Here is a 22,138-nt window from a genome sequence, read left to right as displayed (position 1 = left end):
TCAGCCCTGGGAAGGATCAGTTGGATGAACTGCTTTTTCCCACTTGAGGGGGCACACGCTGTTCGCAGCCATCCGCGAGACTCCTACCCCTGTCACAGGAGGAGACTGTGGGAACAGGCTGTGCCTTTATACCATCATCTTCCTGCTGAAATCCAAAGGCCTCTGATGGGTACAAAATGTAATTCAGGAGTGTGAAAGAAAGCATGTAAAAATGTGGAAACCTGTGGAAAATTCCAGGAATGCCTGAAAGAAATCACCCTTATGCTCTTCCCTGCGCACTTAGAGCATGAGCCAACAGCAATAACTCACCAGGAAGGACGACTCTGCTCACAGGAGTATCAGCTTTCTGATAGGGACTGGACGTAAGGAAGCGCCGATCACCAAGACGGCTCGAGGCGAGCGGCGCCAAGGCTGCTCCTGCTGCTGCGCGCTGACGGACGCTTGTTTGTGCAGTAAGAACGCGCGGCGGTGCCGCGTGTGGTGGTGCCGCGTGTGGCGGGAACCAAGCCCTCTCCCGGGTTCGGTCGCGCTCCGGCAGGTGCTGCGGGGCCGTCACGGGGCCCAGGAATGCCCGCAGGGGCCGAGCTGTCACACGACGCTTCCCCGCAACGCTGCCTCCTCCTTGGTGTCTCGGGGCGGCCGTGAGGCGCCCGCGGCCACCGCCCGGCACGATGATGGAGGAGATCTCCATCACGGTGGCTTACGACGCCCACGTCTTCAGCCAGCTCTACGAGGAGGACCTCCTGGCCAACCTGGTGGCCCTCAGCAAGCCCAAACCGGCGGTAGGTGGCCCTGTGACTCCTTGGCTGATAACGCGGAAGGTTTTGCCCTTGTTCGGGCCTTCTGCTGCAAGCCGCGTAGCGACTCTTCTCTCTTATTAGGATCTTTTCAGAAATTAACTGTCTATTCCAACAGGGGTAAAATTATTGAAGTAACCTTTCCGAGCTATGGAGGGTTAGAGAATGACTTGGTAGGAAAATAAAAAGTCTTATTTTTTATTTCAGTTATTTCAACATTATTTCAGCTATCGAAACAAGGGAATGACTGAATATTTCTAGCAATGGAAATGATACCAAGTGATTTATAAGGTTTCTATAGATCAACACGTCAAGTAAAGATGTGGACTGGATGCTCAGGGTACTCTTGTGGTCCGTGAAATATAAGCTGAAAATATGGCTTATGTGGGAACAGTGATTTAACCCTTTGATACCATATAATATTTTCAAATTGGTATAAGCATCTGTAAAATATGTATTAGTTATACTACCAGTTCTTCTTTTTATATACCCATGTATAAATTACATGAATAGCATAGACATGAAGATCCCAGCTTTTCCATGGAGTCAGCTGAGTGGAAATCCCTGGTTTCTGCCCTGAACTTAGGTACCAAAATTCATCTTTAGCCTCAGATTCTGCAAATTGACCCCAAGCACAGACCAACTCACCTTGAATTAGTTGAAGGAAGTCTTTGAAAACAGAAATGAACATGTAGCTGTTGAACATAACTTGGAAGCAGATGCAGGTCAGTATTTGGTGCAAATACAAGTCAGGTGGATTATTTGAGTCCAGCTGAGCGTTCCTGTTTGCATTTGTAGCCTGCACTAGGTAATTCAGATGTAGCTGAGGTAGTTCACTTAAGTTGTGACTATTCCAGTTTTCTCAGAAAAGGAAAGGAACTTGCTTTTCTGCTTTGTGTTGTAAAACCTCTCTGCACACACTGGCTGTTTGTTTTGCTCTGCCCTTCCCTGCTCAGGAAATCCCAGGTGTGTGAACTTGCTGCCCTGCAAATCCCAAAGGCCTCCACCCCAAAAGCAGAGTTTTACCCAGTCCCATTTGTTATGATGCCCTAATGTTTTGTTGTTGTTGTTGTTTTTTCCCCTCTGGCTTCATCTAAGCTAGACTTTAAACAGTACATTAGTAGAGTTAGCTAAGAAATATGGTGTAGAAAACCTGCGTGCTTTGATATGCTTCAGTTGACATGGTTAGAGCCTGGGCTCAGAAGCAGCACCCAGCCACCCTGGCTGGTGTTAAAAAGGTGAAGAAAGAGAGTGTTGAAAAATAACTTCTCTGCAAAGTAACACTGTACTGCAGGTAGACGGAGTTAATTGGGCAAAATATCTCTAGAAGGGAAAGTACCACTATTAACTGCTTTTGATAACATATGAATGATTAACTTCAGTGGAATGATGTGTTTTTATCAGCGCTGTGGTGCTTTGTTTTGAATCAAGGAGTACCAATGTCTTTCAGTACATTGTGTTGCCAATGAATAGGCTAAGAAATGTGTTTTTTTTAAAAAAAAAAACAGGATTCACACAAAAAAAGACATAACTGCTTTTTGAAGTCAGTTTTGAAGTGTTTTAAATAAGCAACTAATGGAGGCTGGAGGTGATGCAGTTGGCTGGAGCAGTGAGTGGCTTGAATGGTGTGTGGGAGCTGCCCCCGGCCACGTAGGGCTGGGGGCTCGAAGTGCCTCTCAGGCTTCTGCTGCAGAGTTTAATAGTGGACTTTGACTTGCTGCTGGCACTCATCCGGTTAGTTGCAAAGTTAAGGTTTTGTTTATTCTTAAAGACATTCCTCGCATGTTTCCCAGGGCGCAGAGGAAGGTTTAAGACTGCTCTTGTGACCAGTCTAGCGATAACTTGCACCAGGCCCCTGCGTTGGGACGCCAGGCTGGCTTTGGAGCAGCTCAGCAAGTCTTGCAACTGATGAGGAACTGCAGGCACTCTAACGCGCTGGGACACACGGTGGTCTTGTGCACAGACAAGGAGCCATGTGTTTCGATGCCAGGTTGCAGAGAGTTAACACAGAGAGCAAGACAGGCGCAGGCCATGGCCCTCTGCCCTGCTGCTGCCTGAGGGAGGATCCGCAGAAAGACGGTAAGATGCAGGAGGCGTCTCAATGCAGAGGCGCAGCAGTAGCGGCTCCAGAGGGGGTGAACTAAATCAGTGCTGAGACTTTTGCTGTTTCCAAGTTCCTGTCAATTCCAGTTGTGTTTCTCAGTGGAAAAGGTAAAATTTTTGGTGGAATATTTAGCAATGTTTTTGCAGCATTCCTTTGATCCACATAAATAACGCAGCGCTACACAAGAGTGTAGCCCATCAGGCTAGTGATGGGTACCTGGGAGTGCCTGGGACTCAGCAAATGTGTCCAAGAGTAGAGCAGGAGATGGCTCGGGCCCAGGTGGGTCCGTTACCTCTGGAAAGGTCAAGCAGACAGCAGAGATCACTGATGATAGGGAAAAATGCAAATGTCGGGTCCATTTGCAGAACAGGAGGAGGCTCTGGAGAACCTACAGGCTAGTTAGCCATGCCTTCGTACATGGAGATGCCATGGAAGACATCCTCATGGAAGCTCTTTTGCTCATGGATGTCCTCATGGAAGCTGTTTTTCAGACCTCTGATGGGCAAGGTGATTGGGAAGGGCCAGGTTGGCCAATCAGGCCTCATGGCCCTGATGTCTGTCTGTGGAGAAGTGACCATCTCTTTGTGCCAGGCAGGAGCCGTGGGTTTTAGTGAGGTTTTCAGACCAGTTTCCCAGAGAAAGCTATAGCCAAACCGATGAGGTGCAAAGTGGGTGGAAAACTGGTGGACTGGCAGAGTAGAGGACAGTGGTTTGAGGTCTACCTGGCAGCTGCCTAAAAGTTGCTCTTCTGAGTTGGTAGAGGGGCTAATACAGTTTAACATTTTCAGCAGGGCTCTGGACACTGGGAGAGGATGCACCCAGGTCCAGGAGGAGCTTTCACAGACAAGAGAGAGGCCAGCGCAGGGCTGAATCTATGAAGGAAAGCTGTGAAAGCTGGGCTGGCTTAGCCTGAGGAAGAGGAGTCTAATGAGGGATCTAATCGCAGTCTTCTGCTGTCTGAAAGCAGGTTTAAATCCCTGCTATTGCTAGAAGAGCTTAATTAGGAGCTGCTGGAGCTCCCAGAAGGCCCTGCAACATGCATGGCATCAGCTGCGGGCGGGAAGCAGGTGAGCCTGGAGAAGCTGGTTCTGCACTGCTGTGATGAGCAGCTGCCTCGAACTCGACCTTTGTTCCTTCCTGCCTCTTTCACCCACATCACTCATTTCTCATTAACTATGGAAACGAATAAGCTGCGCAGCAATCCTTGGGCTATTTATTTTCCTCTGGCATCCCCTTGCTTTCTGCTCTCCTATAAATTCAGCACAGAGCAGAATTTTGCTGTTGTGCATATTTAATACATAGCAGACACTGTCAAATGTGAAACCATGCATGGGTGGAAGAAAGTTGGGGCAGTTGGCACCGGGCGGGCCCATTCCCTATTGCATTCGAAGGTGGGAGCTGCTGCTTGGCTTCCCCCTGCCCTGGTCCATGTCACTGGCTCCTGACACATGAGCCTGATGTTTCCCGATTTTTGCTGAATGCTCCATGGGGCAATATCCAACATAGCCGACAGTGTTGCTGTCTAGCCCATGCTCTGTGACCAGGTTCACCTGCAGGGAGTTAAGTGGGATGGTTAGTCCTGCCCACCTCCAATTTCCAGCGTTTGAGGCTAGATTTTCTCTCTACATCCTCTAGACATCATCCATTTGATTCAACTTCATCCTAGCAGCATTTTTTGAAAATTCAAACCTGTTTTGAGTGAAGTACCTCTTCACATCGCAGCTGGGCACTTTACCAGAATGTAACAGGAGGTGGTGGGCACTGTATTATTTTCCATGGTAATCTATTAATCTTTTGCTATTCAAAATACGTCTCTAACTTCTCATTTAGATTCATTCCGGTTTCAGCTTCCAGTCCTGGCTTTTGCAGTTTTGTTTTGGGCTCATGTACCTCTTAATGGGAGATGTTTACATAGGACACAACTGTTCTCTGGGGGTGTCTGCTCCGCATGTTTTCTTCTAACTAGATTCAGAACTGTCTATCCCCAAACTGGGTGCATATTCCAGTACTGGTCTCGCTAATGATCTGGGGTTACCGTCCCTGGGTGCCTGAGTAGCTGCAACACGCTTTTTTGCTTGAACATGACAATATGAAAGGAGTCGGGAAGACACAGTAGTGAGCTAAACAGAGCGGTGATGTTTATAAACCCTACGAGTCTCTGAAATGTGATAACCAGCACTCCCAGCCAGCAACCCCCTACTGCTAAAGAGGGATGAAATCAATAGCGCCGAAGCTTTTGCAGCAAATTTCTGAGTATGCTTTGTCAGGGGCAGTGCAGGGACACTAAAGCATAGGTAAGAATATGCACTTAACTATGAAGACTGAGAGAGAGAGAGGTCACCTGTTGAATTTTCAAGCTGTTTAAATGAATTAAATAGGGAATATGGAAACAGGTATTTGAATTTATTTACTTAGTTTACCAGTGATAACCCAGAAGAAAGTGTTGTAATAAATACTCCCTCTCCTTTGAATGCGGTGGCAGAAGAGACCATGGCAGTGAAGCTCAGCACCTTCCTGGGTTCCTGAGTAGATCTGCCTAAAGGTTTGTTATGGCATTAGGGGATCAGTATGAAACATTTTCCTAATAGGAATTTCCCTCCAGATACAGTCCTTAGGATAGAATTTCACTGTATTTAAGTACTGTTGTCCTATTAAGGTTGTTGCATAAGCAGATATAACCATGCTTAAGTCGGGATATCTTACAACGGTCCCTGAGGCCTTTCTAAGCGAGGGCCCAGGGATCATCCTACTTGCCGGCATAAATTAGAATTTAAGACAGCAAAAGGGCTCATCAATAAAAGCGGAGTGGGAAGAGGTGTCAAGTGTTGACAAATTATCCAGAGCCATCAGTGTGTGGAAAGGGGGGGACTGTGAAGAGAGAGGAGCAGCTCAGTGGGTTCAGAGTCATTTTGTGTGTTTTGAGGCAGGTGATTAAGTGCCAAAGAAAAACTGCGTGAGTTAATTTCTGCCTCTTCTGGATGCAGAATAATACATGATGCCAGAGAAACAAGGTTGCTTTTGGGCAGCTTAAAAAAATAACATTGGGAAAATGAGCTGGGGAGCCACGTGGGGCAGCGGGGCAGGGCAGGCTGTGCTGCAGGTGAGAGGCAGTGCTGCGTGCAGGCTCTGCTGCCCGCTGGGGCTCCCTACCCAAACTCACTGTCTTGGCAAGAGCAGCTCTTTACTGGGGCCATCATCTCTGTGCTGTGATGCTTGATGTTGAAGAACCTCAACAGTGTTAAGCTGCAGCTTAACAAAATGGTCTGGCTTTGCATCCTGAGCTCCCATTCTAGCATAAGAAAGCAAGTCATTTAAATTTCATTGTGTTTTGTGTTATTCAAAGTTGTCAAAGTGAAATCTGTCATGCGTTTGTCCAAAATGATCCTTTTTTTTTTTTTTTTTTTTTTTTTTTTAACTCTCATCACTTTGGTTTTAGAGGGTTTAGTTTAAAATTTCCTCTGTAACTGTGGGCACTTGAGCTGCTTTTGGGCCCTCTGCTTCTCGGTCGCAGCTCCCTGCACAACGCAGGAGCTCCCTGGGCACTTTGTGAATCACAGGTTTTGCATTTCCCACCTGTAACACACATCTTCTCCACAGCAAAAACGTGCTTGGTCCCTCCCTGTATCACTGAGGAAGGAGGTATCAGATGGAAAATACAATAATGGCAGCCCCGTATCAAAGCTGCACGTAAACACAAACCTGCTGCCTGGGGTAGCTCCAGGCCTCCAGGCAAGGTGCTGGTGATGTGGAGCAGTGCTGCCTGCAGCTCTGGTGCTGCTGCCTCCTGCCAGCCTCAGCCTCTGCCAGCATGAAGCCCAGGTTAGGGCTTTTCCTGAACTGGGGAGTAATGTCAGGAGTTGGTTGGGTGGGAGCAGTAGGGGTTAGAAGAGCAGATCTGGAAAAAAACATACAAGAAGAGATGGGATGACTCCTAGTGCACAGTCTGGCCGGTTAAAAGGCAGAAGTAAGGCAGAGACTCCCCATGCTTTGCTGAAACCCCACAAGTGTTCAGCATATAGCTTTGGTTCCAAGCTTTGTTTTCATAGCAGTTAGTCCATGTGTGGCTTGGCCTGTGTGCCCGGTTGTTCCCTGACTGGCTTGTGACTGTGTGCGGGATGCGTGGTCCAGCCACCGCTTCCCCGCTGCAGCGCTGCCCCGTCCCGAGGACCAGCCCCACGCAGCCGGCCTGCGTGCAGGCGGCGGCCACAGGCTTCCCACTGCGCGGACTTTAGTTTCATGCTCTTTCAGCAGTAAAAGCCGTTACTCTAATTCTCCCACAGTGAACTGCCCAGTGCTTTTGTGAAACCACTCCCTTTCTCTAATCTCACCCTGAATAGCCTTTTTTGCCATCCCTGCTAAGCAACTTTGCTTCAGTGAACGACGTGCATCAGAGAATGTTTTTCTTCTCGCTGCTTTCTCATTCCTTTAGCTTATATCTTTTTTCTTATTTCTCCTATTCAAATGCCTCTACCTCAGCACTGTTTTCCTTTAAGCATTTGCGAAATTAGCAGCTCTAGGGGCAGGAAGACTTCTGTCGCTGTGACCCGCGTTGGCGAGTGTTTGACACGGCTCGCTGTCAGCACCAGCAGGGGAGGGGGCCCTGGGGAGCTGCTGGGTGCAGCAGGGGTGATCCAGCATTTCCTTTGCTTCCTGCTTGCAAGTGGAGCTTTCAGACATTTTTTCCGGTGTTTTTCTAATCCTTCAATGCATGTTTTCTGAATGTGTCTCACAGGTGCCAACCAAAAAGCTGAAGAAATATGAGCGAGAATACCAAACAATGCGAGAGAGCCAGCTGCAGCAGGAGGATCCAATGGACAGATACAAGGTATGGGAGCTGGTGTTTGGGCACCTCTTCCTTGGCGGAGTTACGCGGGCAGCCTCCACGCCCCGGCAGTGTGATGGAGGTGGGGGGGACCACGCTCGCTGCCCGGGATGTGCTGAGAGCTCACAGGGAATGAAGGTGGCAGGTGAAAGAGCCCAGTTCTAGAATGCTCACTTTGAACATTTGGACTTAGTGTTTGTCCAGGAATATTTCAGTCACAATTTGTAACTCTCAAGACATCTTCAGATAGCCACATATAATATTTTTCTTCTTTCAGTTTATATGTTTGTAGGTAACTCTCCTGCCGTTGCACTTTTGTGGGCGATCTTCATGAGACGCAGAGACAAAGGGTGATTCTCAGCTACTGATACAAAAAGGAGAAAATACACATTGTGCTAGCAAAGCTGTGTGCAGTAACGTCCACAGAGACTTTTGGAAGATGAACTCTTCCTTGACTGACATAAGATCCTTTTTATTCATCTCTGTTTATAGCAAACATAGTAATTTTTTGTTGATAGAATGCCTAGTGCACTGGGACCCAGAGCTCTTCTGGGATCCTAAGATACTCCTGCAATAGAAATAATAGTAATAGTTATCCTACCTTAGAGGAGCAGAAAAATAAAGTTTCAGTTATTCATATGATAGCTTGATAGCTCATCAAAAAGGAAGAGTTCTCTATGACTCAGCACTGCTTATTTTTCTTATGTATTTGCTTTATTGTCACTGCTGCCTTTTGTTGCTGTAGATGTTTCTGTGATAGAAGCGCTGTCTGTAGGCATGTACTTAGTATTGAGGATTCATTTCCTATTTACTCTTTTTTAAGAAAATAGGTCAGGCTGCCAGAGTTGAAGCACTTTACTGCCCAGTGTAGCTGGGAACTGACGTTGTTACCTGCTGAATTTCATTGTGCCTTATGTATGTTAAACCCATTGCCATTGGTACGGTGTCTACCTGGATTATGGAGCAGTAGCTAAGATAGCTAAGACACTGAATGCAACAGATTTACACAACATGTAAACTCATGGAAAGTGCACCATATTCAGAAGACCACAGCATGAAAATATGCAGTGAAAGACTATGTTATAACTCATAAACATGCTGAGGTAGAGGTCATGTTATGGACAAAGTAAAACTGACTTTTTTTAGTATTTACCTGAGAAAAAGAGGTAGTTTGACTGTAGTTCTTTTTATGTCAAATAGTGTAGATTTTTTTAATGTGAGAACTGGGACTGCATTTGTTGTCAGGAAGCTGTTTGTCAATATACCTATTCAGGGAAAAATGTCAAACCCAGAATTTGCTGCTCATTAACTTCAAAGTATTCTTTCAGTGGTTTGATTATGCTACCACAGAATTTAAATAATACTTACAAAATTCAGAAGGCATCTTTTATGTGGAAGCATATTGAATGTCTAATCCTGGACAGTGAGCAATGAGGAATGTTATCCCTAGACTGCAAGGGAGGAGACTGAAGTGACTGTGGCCGCTGCCAGCATGACTCCCTGTCACAGTCAAGATCCCAGTGCAGGGTTTTAGCTTGCACTTTTGCAACTTGCTGTGTGATTTTATTAAGCTGGACTGAGTCTGAGCCCTCTTATTGATGCTGTGATTAGAGTGAGTCCCATACCTGGCTGATGCACATGGAGTTCCAAGCTTGGATGCATTCTGCAGCTGGCTGGTGTCATGGAAAAATGCTCCCTCGTGCCCTCTGACCCTCATCTTGCATGTTCAATTCTACTGTAGCATCAGACTACAGGAGGGAGTTGTCATTTAAAGACTGTGCTTCTATGGGACAGCAAGTGGCGTGAGAGCGTGCAGGCAGAATGCAAGAGCTGGCTCTGGTGGTGCTGTCAGCGCTAGCACTGATGCACAGGCTTTCAGAGGGCATTTTGTGGTGATGGCATCAGTTGCAGGCCCTGTGCAGCGGGACTTGCCTTGGAAAACAGCAGAATGCTTCTTGGATGGGGTCTCTGGAGTGGAGCTCCATGCAAGAAAGTCCTCTTACAGGCCAAGGAAGAAAAGTGTTTTCAGTTTGTTACTAGTTTTTAGCTGTAGTAGTTATAGTTTTCACTGTTGGTTTGCAGTGTTTCAGGTTTTGTTGCCAGTGCAGACTAGCGGCGGCTGTAGAGCTGCGCTTCAGCAGCGGTCGCACCAGCCCTCACCCAAGTGTGGCAATGAGGAGCTCCTAGGCTGCCTTGCATCCACTTTCCTGCGGATTGGCCTCCTGCGGGAATTGCTTGGTGGGCTGTTGAGTGGAAAAGAGCAGGTGGTTGGTGGAGCTGCCGGCCGGGCCTTGCTGAGCGACCCTTCTCCCCGGCGCTCGTGGCTGCAGTTGCGCAGCCGTCGCTCTGCAGCGGAGCTCACGGAGTCGCGTGGCAGCTGCAGCCTGGCAGTCACCAGAAGCGCAGAGTGAGCCAGAGACGGGTGCCAGAGCGGCAGGGCGCCGCGCGCTGCCCCCAGCGCTGCCCTTGGGCCGAGGGAGCTGCTGCCCTAAAGGGCTGCGTGGAGGGAGGGGTCGTCATGCCCATGCAGCTGCTGTGCCCAAGCTCGCCGGCCCCAGGGCCCCCGTGTCCCAGGAAAGGGCCCTTTTTGCAGAGCCCGGCCTGCTGTTTACCAGCAGCGCCCCTCGACAGGTTGGGTTCACGCAGTACTGGAGCTGCATGTGACAGACAAGCTCCTGCCTAGCCTGGATCTTAACATGTGGATTGTGATAGATTTCATTTGCCAAAGACAACAGTATTAAAGAGTGCCATAAAATCATTTCTGGGTTATTTCCTTCTGTATTTACAAAGATTTGGGAGGACTGGATTGTTTATTGATACCTTCTACAGTAGAGTGTTTTTATTATCTATTGTTTATAACAAAATATCATCCAACATTTTTGTCAGCTTTTTAAAAGATGCAAAAGTAAACATGTTCTAAATTACTTTTGGCACCACATTTAATGACTTTTACTTACATTAAATCGCAGATTGCCTAGAAAAAGATCTATATGTGCAACAAAAACAGCAGAATAGTTCAGATGAATTATACTGTGGATGAGCCTTCTTCAGTGTCTCAGAACACCTCAAATGTACAAGGCTGGGATTGATGAAAAAATTGTGGGAGTTTGGGTTTGAGAGCTCTTTGTTTAAAATTAAAAGGATATAACAATATAAAGACAGGGCAAAGACCTGCAAACAGCCCCTGTCTGTGCACTGAGTTCTGTTCTGACTGTAGAAGCACCATTACCTCTATGGACCTTGTTGTGCAAAGGAGAAGTTGTCAAGCTGAATAAATGTGTTATTTGGACATAATATCCTTTGTGTGTTTGAAGTGCAACAAAAATTAATATAACTGTGTTTTTTACTTTTGAGTCGTGATACTAAAAACTTAACAAGGTTACGTTATACCCTAATATATAAGCCTAACAAGAAGAAATGTTAGATAAGTTGGTGTGGATTTTGTTTGTTTTGTTTCCTAAAATTGTCCTAGCATACTTCTTAAAGTTTCTTTTGAGCTAGAGTCAACAAACAAAACACCAACCCTCCTCCAGAAGCCTCTGCATTGCTTCCTTGAGGCGTTTCCTGGACAGTTTACTTTTTAGATGGCTGCTTTCTGTTTTTTTGCCTTCAGAATTGGCTTTGCAATTCAAGTTGCAGAGCTCTTTCCAGTTGGCTTACGAAGCCAACGAGTTGCTTGCATCCAGGAATGTGAATTTTAACCAGTCTTTCTGTTTCACCACTGGGGACTTGTTCCTCTGCAAATCCCTGGGTGGGGCACGAGCTTTTGGTCCTCCGAAAATGTGACAACTGCATTGCTTAAGAGGGCTGGTGACATTGTTCCGCCCAGCTGTAGCAGTACCACGGAAGGAGGATCATCCGTCACCACTCATCCCGTCCTGTATCCCTCCTTCGGAGCGGGGAGATAGTAGAGGGTGGAGTTTAGCCCTTTCGTGCTTCCTGAGTTGAGGCTTGCCTACTGGTTTCAAATTTGCATTCTTTCAGTCAAGTGTGTGATGGAAGCTGGAGCACATCATCTTTAAAAATCCAAACCAAAGCCTCTCCTCAAAGAATCAGTGACATTTTCTTATTTTTTGGCTGTTTTTGTTGGTATTAAATTTTTATTTTATATCCTGTTTTCACTGTCTTTACACCAATGGTTGAAAGCAGTATTTGCTCTGTGACTTTACAGGAGGTAAGTTTGTTTGTGTTTGTATGTGGCAACGGTGTTTGTCCCTCTCAGAAATGCAGTATCCTCCTTTTAAAAGCAAGCTTGAATTCACCGGCTGCCCTTGGTAGCAAAAGGGAGGAGACTCTCTGGGAAAGAGGAATATCTTATTTATTGGCTGTAGAAGCTGAATGATACCAAAGAGAAGGAAATGCTGGAGCCAGTAAATTGTTAGTGTTATAGAGAGAAAGGGCAGGAAGCTGTTTGTTTACACCAGGGACAACCAGCAGGTCTGGCTAGTTGGCTCATGCCATGTTACAAAATACTCTCTGATGTGAGTCTGCCTGTAACTAACAATCTCCATCTACTGAATTTTATTTTTTCCCATTGTCAATGATATTCTTTAAAAACCCTGTAAATATTTTAGAGCCCTCAAAAATCATTTGCTCCGTACAAGTAGTATTGCCTGGTGTTTTTGTCTTTGTCTTGCAATGCTAGGTTTTATTTGGATTGAAGCAGATAAAGAATTTCCTCCCAAGGAAGGAGGCAGTTTTTCACTGCTAGAACTGGGGGGAGGAGCTGGAAAAGACAAACCATGTCTAATTACTCCTACTGCCTTCTTTGGAGGAAGAGTAAAGGTGTCCCAATAAGAGATTTTTAAGCTAGAAATTAAAAATACGGAGAACAAGATTAAAATCACTGATAGCTACTGACTGGATGCTTGAGGTAAGAGATATTTAACTTACTAAAACTGTGCCGTGTGCATTCCAGTTTAAGAGGAGGATAGCTCATTTCCAGCCACGAAGCTTGCTTATCCACTTGTCTGTGAATGCAAAGCAGGAACTTCAAACTTCACGTTGTGCAGCTCGCTTTGCAGACACTGAAGCTTTTGGCAAAAGCATAGCAAAAATGTTAAAGCAAATGTCTTTCGGGGGTATTCGGTGGAAGTCTAAAACTTTGCTGATTTCTTTCTCTAAACAATGTTCCTATAAAGAGGTAGTGGTGCTACAGCAGCTGTCAGTATCATGTGCTTATTGTCATCTCCAAACTAGTCTGAGTTTCTTTGTGAACTTGTCCCTTTCTGAAACAGCTTACTGGCAGAACTGTGTCTGTAGAATCAGTTTATTAGATTATATGAAAAAAAGAGGAATAGATACTTCAGAGCTTTTCTAAAAATTAAAAACTGCAATTTAGTTTTATACTTAAAGTTTATACTAAGGTATACTTAAGGTATACTTAAGTATTTTGACTTAAGGTTTCTGTAACAATACAGTTATGTAAAATATAATCTTTTGAAGAGGAAACAAACTTGCTTTCCTGTACAGAGTACTCAGTTCCTGTACTCAGTTGCACAATAAGGGCACATTAAGGAGAAAGCTCTTGAAAAGGGGTTATGCTTCTGGTTACAGAGGAAGCTTAGGGATTTAGGTTTTCTAAGATTTTCTCAGAGCGGGAGTTGCCCCTTTTTGTTCAAGATACTCATGCAAAATCTTCTTCCAACAGAAATGAAAACAGGGCTGTTTGACTGTGTTGTATTATGAAAAGAAAAAATACTTGAGCATAGCTGGAGACCAGGAGAGATGAAGGAAAATGAATAATGTGTTTATATAATAACATTTTTTTCCGAACGTTGGGATTACCTGAATGACCTTTGGAAAATATTTTGTTGTCCTAAATGTTGTTACACATGTTTCCCTTTACTGTTCTTCCTTGGAGAACATAACTTATCTTTTAAGTGAATATGAGGTCTTTTTGAAGTCTCAGCATGTAGATTATTGTTTCTCCATCTGTGAGTTTCACATGACCTTGCTTTTTTCCTGGCGTTTCCATAGCACGCTGATAGCCTCAGCAATCTGCTCTGCATGGGAGAGGCAGGGGCAGTGTGTTAGTGAAGGCCAGCAGACTCTCTGTTCTCTTCAAACCCATTTGAGGAGGGTCCTCCTATCTGGTCCCCTTGGCTGCTTCCTTTTGTAGCCACACATTTGATGTCCAACTCCTGGAAGTCCAGTTGACCCGGGGACATTCTTTAAATATGATTCTGCTTCTCCGCCCTAATAGAACGGTTATTCCAACTGATTTGGTAGGAAACACAGATTACTACATTCTTCTCTGGTATACTCATCTTCACTAATTGGTGCTTCAGGTAGTCATTTATGCCAGTGTGAAGCGGTAGTGAGTGCAGTACAAGGGAGAACCAGGGCTCTTGCTTTCCAACTTCTGCATTTTGTGGTGTCGGGCTTTGCCTGCAGAGCACAGTTCTGTATTGCTGCCCGCTGCTCAGAAAGCGAGAGCCGCCCTCCATCCAACAGTTATGCTCAGCAGGTGTCCTCTAAAGTGAGTTCTGTTTCACTTGGGCAAATTACAGAGAAAGTGCAGAAATGGAGATATATGAGCTCAAGAGAAGTTCCCATCTAAGTGCTGTTCTTCACTGGTCCAGCAGAGGATGGACAGTTGTCACTGCAGCGTTTACAAAATGGACTATTTCTATGGTTATCTGCAGTCAAAATTTTGTAAAATGCAGCTGGGCAGACTTCTGATCAGAAATACTGTTATCTCTTTAAAAGGTCCTTTTCACTGATGCTGTGTGGGATTTTATTTGCCTAATTTCTTTCCATGATCACCAAGCAGAAGAGAAGTGGTTGTGAGGAGAGGACTGGGTTTACTTTTGACAGAGAAAGCCCTATGATCAGTGTGGCGCTTGCGCGTCTCAAGCACAGTCATTGGGATGTGAAGGGAATTGCTGCATTTGCACTGCTGGCTTAATTCACTGTTGTTTCCCAGGGCAACAGTCCTGTCTTAACGTGCACTCTTGCCTTCTCAGTGTACAATATACTCACCTTTCTTTTCTATTGACAAGAATTAACTTCTGTTTCTGGTTGTTCCTTTCTTCCTGCAGAGGGAGAACCGCAGGCTCCAAGAAGCCAGCATGAGGCTGGAGCAGGAGAATGATGACCTTGCACATGAACTTGTAACAAGCAAAATCGCATTACGAAATGACTTGGACCAGGTGAGTCTATCACCAGCAGTGATGAGTTCAAGCAGAGCAGCGAACAAAATTCAGAGATAATGAAATAGCTTGACATCAAAAATTGAAAGGATCCCTGGGCATCCCTTGATAACTGTTTTTGTTTCCTATGAATCCAGCAGCGTAGAGGACACCAGCTTTCAGAGCCATTTATCCTAGAGCTGGCTTTCAGAGAATTACACATTCCACCCTCCTCTTTGCTTTATGTAATGTAGTGTTTTATGTAATATTGATAAATTCCTTGGCAGCTGTTATTAATGTATTGAATACATGAGTGGGATATCCCAGTATCCTTTTGATTAGCACCCTGCTCAGTGAAGGCAATATTCTCTTGTAATGTAAAATTTGGTCTTGCATGAGCCTGTCGATTTGACTTTTCTGGAGTTTCAGACTTTTAGTATTTAACTTGGAAGTTGTTAACATGTCATTGACTGCAGTAGTTGCAATTTATATTTTTGTTTAGTGAAATTCTTGAGAATTAGACTGCTGTTTTGGATCCATGTGATTCTAAAAATCTGAGCCATCTTTGGTGAGCGAGAGCAGTCAGAGATGCCTGGTGGAGTGGGTCCTTTTCATGTAAAGGACAAAAAGAATATGCTGAAATGCTCTTGTATACAGGAATATTTGCATACAGAACAAGCTTATTGTTTGCTCCTCCCCAAGTTGCATCCTGAATATCAGGACATTGCTGTGAAGCAAGTACCCCTTTCCCAGGCCTCATGGGCAAGAATGGGTGACACACAATTCTACTGCATTCCACTGCAGATGCCAGGAGAACCTGGAATGACCAGATTAAAATAATAAATATTTTAATGGTTACTTCAAAACATATTACAATATTTATATTACATTTTAAAACACGTATTTAGATATATACAAGTATTATAAATCCCGTACTACTTTTGTCCTAAGATGCCAACGTTATCCATCTTCCTTTCATTTACTCATCTCTATTGCTTTCTTCCACATGGCCATTTGCACACTAAGCAATGCAGGTCTCCTCAGTCCATCCCTCTGGCTGTGGCCTTAGTGGAGTTGCTTTTGCTATCAGCAGTAACATCCTCATTAATAGTTAATGCTATGGCAGGTAGATAAGCCAATATCTCCAGTAATGGCAGAAACAAAGTGTAATTCAGAGACGGCCGCTACACTGTTGTTCATTGTTTTACAGTGCAATTTGCCCTCTTGTGTTTTCAACAAATTGCACAGCCATTGCGTGATTTAACTCCGAGTTATTGAGCAGATGAGTGCTGCAACACAGTGTTTATCTCCCGGTTAGGGGGTGAGGTAGTTGGCAGAATACTATCAGACATTGACTAAAAATTTCTTTCTTAATGATCAGTGAGGATCAGTAATGATCAGTGAGCAGAGATAGATGAAACCACAGCATTTACCAGTACATTTTCACCATATTTTTGACTTTTCACAGACGAGAGAAAGTTCATACTCTCCAGTACACACAGAGTATCTGTTTTCTCCTGAAAATACTTATTTTTCATTGTCAAGCAAACTTTTTTGCTTGACAATCTGGTTTGTCTTTTATACTTGTCTTAGCGCTGACATTTTGTAAGGCAACTGTGAAAAAATGGAATGAGTTAACTAAGACTAGACAAGAGCTAAATTATGCTGCCCTCATTTGGAATAATATTGTTCTCAACAACAACAACAAAAAAATCTATGTATCATTGTTTCTATTAGGTTTGTATAAAGACATATGATCTATGAACCTTGTTTTCCTGTAATCTGGGCATGGATAGTATTTGGCAAAAGGGTCCTTTGGTTTAGTTGTTGAACTGCAATGAAATAGCTTAAAAAATAGCTACTTGAAACATGAATTTCCTTTAAATAATAGGTCAGGTGAGGCATTTGAGGGTGAGAGGAGGTATTTAGAATCATAGAATCATAGAATGCTTAGGGTTGGAAGGGACCTCTAGAGATCATCTAGTCCAACCCCCCTGCACACGCAGGGTCACCTAGAGCACGTGGCACAGGACTGCGTCCAAGCGGGTTTTGAAGATCTCCAGAGAAGGAGACTCCACAACCTCTCTGGGCAGCCTGTTCCAGTGCTCTGTCACCCTCACTGTTAAGAAATTTTTCCTTAAGTTCCTATGGAATTTTTGATGTTTCAGTTTCCGGCCATTTCCTCTAGTCCTATCAGTGGCCACCACTGAAAAGAGACCATCCCCGTCCTCTGCACTCCCTCCCTTGAGGTATTTATATACACTGATTAGATCCCCTTTCAGCCTTCTCTTCTCCAGGCTGAACAGGCCCAGCTCCCTCAGCCTCTCCTCATAGGGCAGATGTTCCAGGCCCCTGATCATCCTTGTAGCCCTGCGCTGGACTCTCTCCAGCAGCTCCACGTCCCTCTTGTACTGTGGAGCCCAGAACTGGACACAATACTCCAGATGCGGCCTCACCAGGGCTGAGTAGAGGGGCAGGATCACCTCCCTCGACCTGCTGGAGACGCTCTTCTTAATGCAGCCCAGGATTCCATTGGCCTTCTTGGCCACGAGGGCACACTGCTGCCTCATGGTCAACTTGTCGTCCACCATGACACCCAGGTCCCTCTCTGCAGAGCTGCTCTCCAGAAGGTCGGTCCCCAGCCTGTACTGGTGTCTGGGGTTATTCCTCCCCAGGTGCAGGACCTTGCACTTGGCCTTGTTGAATTGCATGAGGTTTTTCACCGCCCAGTTGTCCAGTCTGTCCAGGTCCCTCTGGATGGCAGCACAGCCCTCTGGGGTATCGGCTACTCCTCCCAGTTTGGTGTCATCAGCAAACTTGCTGAGGGAGCACTCTGTGCCTTCATCCAGGTCATTGATGAATAAATTGAACAGGACTGGACCAAGGACTGACCCCTGGGGGACCCCACTAGCCACAGGCCTCCAACTAGACTCTGCACCGCTGATCACCACTCTCTGGGCCCTGCCATCCAGCCAGTTCCTAATCCACCTCACTGTCCACTCATCTATCCCACACTTCCGGAGCTTGCCCAGGAGGATGTGAGGGACGGTGTCAAAAGCCTTGGTGAAGTCGAGATAGACGACATCCACCGCTCTCCCCTCGTCTATCCAGCCGGTCATTTCATCATAGAAGGCTATCAGGTTAGTCAGGCAAGATTTCCCCTTGGTGAATCCATGCTGACTACTCTTGAGCACCTTCTTGTCCTCCATGTGCCTGGAGACAACGGCCAGTATGAGCCGTTCCATCACTTTTCCGGGGACGGAGGTGAGGCTGACTGGCCTGTAGTTGCCTGAAGATTCTATTTCTATTTCTAGAATCTGAATCTGCAATATATGCGAGACGTGCATGAATATATTTCTATTGGAACAGATAACACTTAGATCACACTGGCTTATTTAATTCTAGGCTGAAGACAAAGCAGATGTTCTGAACAAGGAACTTCTCCTGACCAAACAGAGACTAGTGGAGACTGAGGAAGAGAAACGGAAGCAGGAAGAAGAAACTGCTCAGGTAAAACATAGTCTGACTTTTTCCATCTAGCTAAACACAGGCAAAAGCATATCTAGTAAAGCATGAATGTGGTGTTGTGGAAAGAATTCTATCTCTAAACTTCTGTGGCAGTAAAAAATTCACATCACCAGTGCAAATCTTTCTAAGAAAGATACGTTTCCTGGTGTCTTCCTTTACTTAACGTCTGAATGTCCAATGTATCAGAGGCCATTCTGAATTCAGCTCCTGGTCCATGAAAATAAAGCTAAAATTCTTAACATAAGCTAGAACCAACAGCAGAATAGTGTTGAAGTTTGGGGGTTGAATTTCTGCTAACTAGAGCTGGACTCATTTTGCCTCACCTGCCAAATACTCAATCTTATTTTTTGAGTTTGCCTATCTATAGGCTGAAGCATTTAATATGTTTCAGAAATTATACTGTGATTTTTATTTTTGCCATTTGACAACAGTGACTGCAACAAACAAAGAGTAATTTTGTGCGCCTCTAAAATGGAGGCTGCCATATTCTGTGTTTGATCTATCCTCTACGGCCTCTTCTCTATTGAAAGGGCTCTCAAAGCTTCATGGTTCTGAACGGTAAGGAAAGGATTTAGTTGTATTTTAATGCAGTGCCAGAGATGAAACCAGAAGTCTTTCTCTTCTGTTGGGGAGATGAAAGTGTGATAGGGCTGGAGTGATTTTTCTCCCTGTCAGTCTCAGAACAAACAAATAGATAGCCCATCCTCCCAGGCCTCTCCAAACCTGCTGTACAGTGTGCAGAGGGGAAAAAAACAAAAACACTAAGTTCAAAGATTTTTTTGTTATGGTGGTGTTTTGTATAGTTTGGACCATAAGATACCATATAATGCAAAGGAAAATGGCTATACAGGAGAACACCGTGGGAAGCAGGGATACACTGTATCCCAGTATAGACTGGAGAGATTTTGAGGTTATAACTGGATATAATATATATAATTTGTATGTTGAGTAAACGAGATTTTTGTCTGAAGAACTATAATAAAAATAACTGAAATAAACAGCTTTAGTACTGCTGCAAACACAACAAAGCTTTCAGAACAATTTGATCACCCATATTGTAATCTTCTTTCAGCATACAGTGTAACTTCTCTCCTTGAATTTGTAGTTGAAGGAGGTCTTCAGGAAGCAGTTAGAGAAAGCAGAATCTGAGATTAAGAAGACCACAGCCATTATTGCTGAGTATAAACAGGTAATGTTCCACAAAAACTCTTTTACTTGTAAACCTTTTCAGCCTGAGAATTCAGCCTGAGCTCATGCTCTAAGATGCATTACATTCCAGACTTCTGGAGAGCAACCATTTTAATCTATCGTAATTCTTTTGCAATCTATTTATAATTCTTTATGTGGCTTTCCTAGTAGTCTGCTGTCTTAGTGAACCAAGAATAACCTCTCCTTCAGATATTCTTAATACTGTAGGGTATATGCTTCTTTCTTTTGTGGCACAGTGCAGTTGAAATTATATAAACCAATTTGTCCTTAAAATGTTCCCATCTCCATATTAAGGTTCAATATTGAATGCTGTCTTTTTGAGCCTCAGTGGGATTCATTATGTGTAGTATATATATGAATGAGGCAGGGAATATGGTATAGCTCTAACAAACATCACTGTTCCTAAGTACTTGCTATATTTTAGTAAAGTAAACTTTATCTGTGGTATTGCTTTCTGTCCGGCAGATTTGTTCTCAGCTGAGTACCAGGCTGGAAAAACAGCAGGCAGCCAGTAAAGATGAGCTGGAAGTTGTGAAGGTGAGAATGATGTTTTTACATGAGATGTTTCTAACTCAAGTATTCCTAAATGCCAGTAATATAGAAAAAAACATGAACTGAATTTAATGGTAAACAACAGTAGCATCTGTTAAGCTGCCCCAGTAGCCCCACGCTCATTTTTCATAGGATATAAATAATTAAAGGCTTTATTTCCTTTCACAATTATTTTCCTTCTGCTGTATCTTCTAGGTTTCATCACAAAAATGAGTACAATTAGTAATGTTCCTATAATTTGCTGAAATAGTTCAATAGCTTGTTTTCATTTAGATAAGGCTAGGCCAGCTGTGCTACATCTTCAGATGTGCTACATCTACTATTGTGATCAGATGCTGTTGGCATAAAGGGCTAATCTGTAGGATGCTGAAATTCAACTGACGGCAAGAGAGCACAGCCAAAACAGGATGCTCTCTTATGGGAAATGAGGAAAAGCTACCTGTATTTCTTTAAAATCTCAAAAACTATATTAACTTAAGCATTGGTCAAGTGCTTCTTTGCAAGACAGAAAGTCCCTAGAGTACAACTTGCTATTCTATAGTGTACTGCTGTTAGTAGTACAAAATACTACTACGTCTTGATTACAAAAATATTTGTGCAATTTTAGTCTAGAAGCAAAGTCTCTGTGCAGAAACAGAATGTGCCAGGTAGTTTTTATGGATTCTTTTACCATTCAATAAACCCTATAAGTTCATGAACTTCTCAAATACTTTAATGAAAACTTCAGTATATATTATTGCTATACCATTCCATTATTTTCAGGCTAATACTTTTTTTTTTCCAGAAAACTCCTATGGAATTTGGATTAAAAACAAACTTTCTGGCTCTTTCAGGGTAAAGTGATGGCCTGCAAACACTGCAGTGAGATTTTCAGTAAGGAGGGAGCACTGAAGGTGTCTGCTGCAAACAGGGAGAATCAAGGAATTGAAACAGATGATGAAAAGGATGCACTCACCAAACAGCTGAGAGAGATGGAGCTGGAACTTGCACAGACCAAACTGCAGCTTGTGGAAGCCAAGTGCAAAATTCAGGTACATGGAATTTGACTACAGTGTGGTGGTCTCTATAACCTCACTGTACAGGGGAACTTGATAATTCTGAATCATGCAGAAAAAATATGTTCCTAAAGGGAGCATATTCCTTTACCAATGTATACCAGGGAACTTACAATATCCTTATTTCCTCTGTCCTTAAAAACAAATAAAGAAAATGTTCATTTGTAGAAATACATAAATACCTTCAGCTGTTTGCTAGGTTTGTTTGCCCTCCTCCAGTGTCCTGGGAGGTTAGAAGGAAAGTGCTTGATTGCGGTGATTGAATCTGAAGATGCTCTTTTGCTAATTGCTATTTTTTTTTTTTTTGATCAATTCTGACTATTCTGCTTTCTTAGGAGCTGGAGCACCAGAGAGGAGCCCTTATGAATGAAATCCAAGCTGCCAAAAACTCTTGGTTTAGCAAAACCCTGAACTCTATCAAAACCGCCACAGGCACACAGCCACCACAGCAGCCTCAGCCACCTCTGCCACCCAAAGAGAGCAGTACATAGTTCCAGCCAGACCCCCAGTACCAGAGCACAAAGAACAACTTAACTCATACAAACCCTGGAGGATTCTTCCAGTGGGCTCTCCTCTTGGGGAAAGGACAAAAGGCAGGAGTGCAGGCTTGAAGTTAAATTCTTCGGTGTTTTTCATTCATTCTGATGTGACCCTTTACAAGGGGGGGAAAAAAAAAGAAAATCCTGTTTTATGTTGAATTCCTGTTTCCCAACTGCCTTGCTGAAAGCCACGTTCTGATACCTTCATACTTTTACAATTTATTTTATATGACTAGATGTTAAAAATGAATAAATAATTCAAAACTAGGTCCTTAATACATGACTAATTATTCAAAAATATTTTTATCTTGCATAAAAAAATTCTTCTGGGGAAGGAGACAGAATGGAGAATGTAAAGTACTGAAGCATAATCTCTTCACAGAAAGCACAGTGTAATAA

At 44.1% G+C, this 22,138-nt stretch overlaps 1 protein-coding gene across 1 annotated transcript in view; it reads left to right on the top strand.

Annotated features, from left to right (window-relative positions):
- The window catches only part of RABGAP1L (RAB GTPase activating protein 1 like), a 177,205-nt gene extending 155,355 nt beyond the window's left edge, over positions 1–21,850 (top strand). Inside the window, exons 19-25 of the mRNA XM_088524459.1 lie at positions 7,634–7,726; positions 14,767–14,877; positions 18,262–18,366; positions 19,490–19,573; positions 20,059–20,130; positions 20,979–21,176; positions 21,536–21,850. Of these exons, the coding sequence (XP_088380585.1) occupies positions 7,634–7,726; positions 14,767–14,877; positions 18,262–18,366; positions 19,490–19,573; positions 20,059–20,130; positions 20,979–21,176; positions 21,536–21,691 (819 nt within the window). The 3' untranslated portion in view covers positions 21,692–21,850. The remainder of the gene's footprint in view (positions 1–7,633; positions 7,727–14,766; positions 14,878–18,261; positions 18,367–19,489; positions 19,574–20,058; positions 20,131–20,978; positions 21,177–21,535) is intronic.
- Positions 21,851–22,138: the final 288 nt, after the last annotated feature.

Source organism: Tinamus guttatus, unplaced genomic scaffold, assembly GCF_059628265.1.
Source record: "Tinamus guttatus ecotype Peru unplaced genomic scaffold, ASM5962826v1 Tinamus_guttatus_pri_ptg000211l, whole genome shotgun sequence".
Lineage (NCBI taxonomy): Eukaryota > Metazoa > Chordata > Aves > Tinamiformes > Tinamidae > Tinamus > Tinamus guttatus.
The sequence above is the reverse complement of the archived record's forward strand: the minus strand, read 5'-3'. Positions and strand labels throughout refer to the sequence as shown.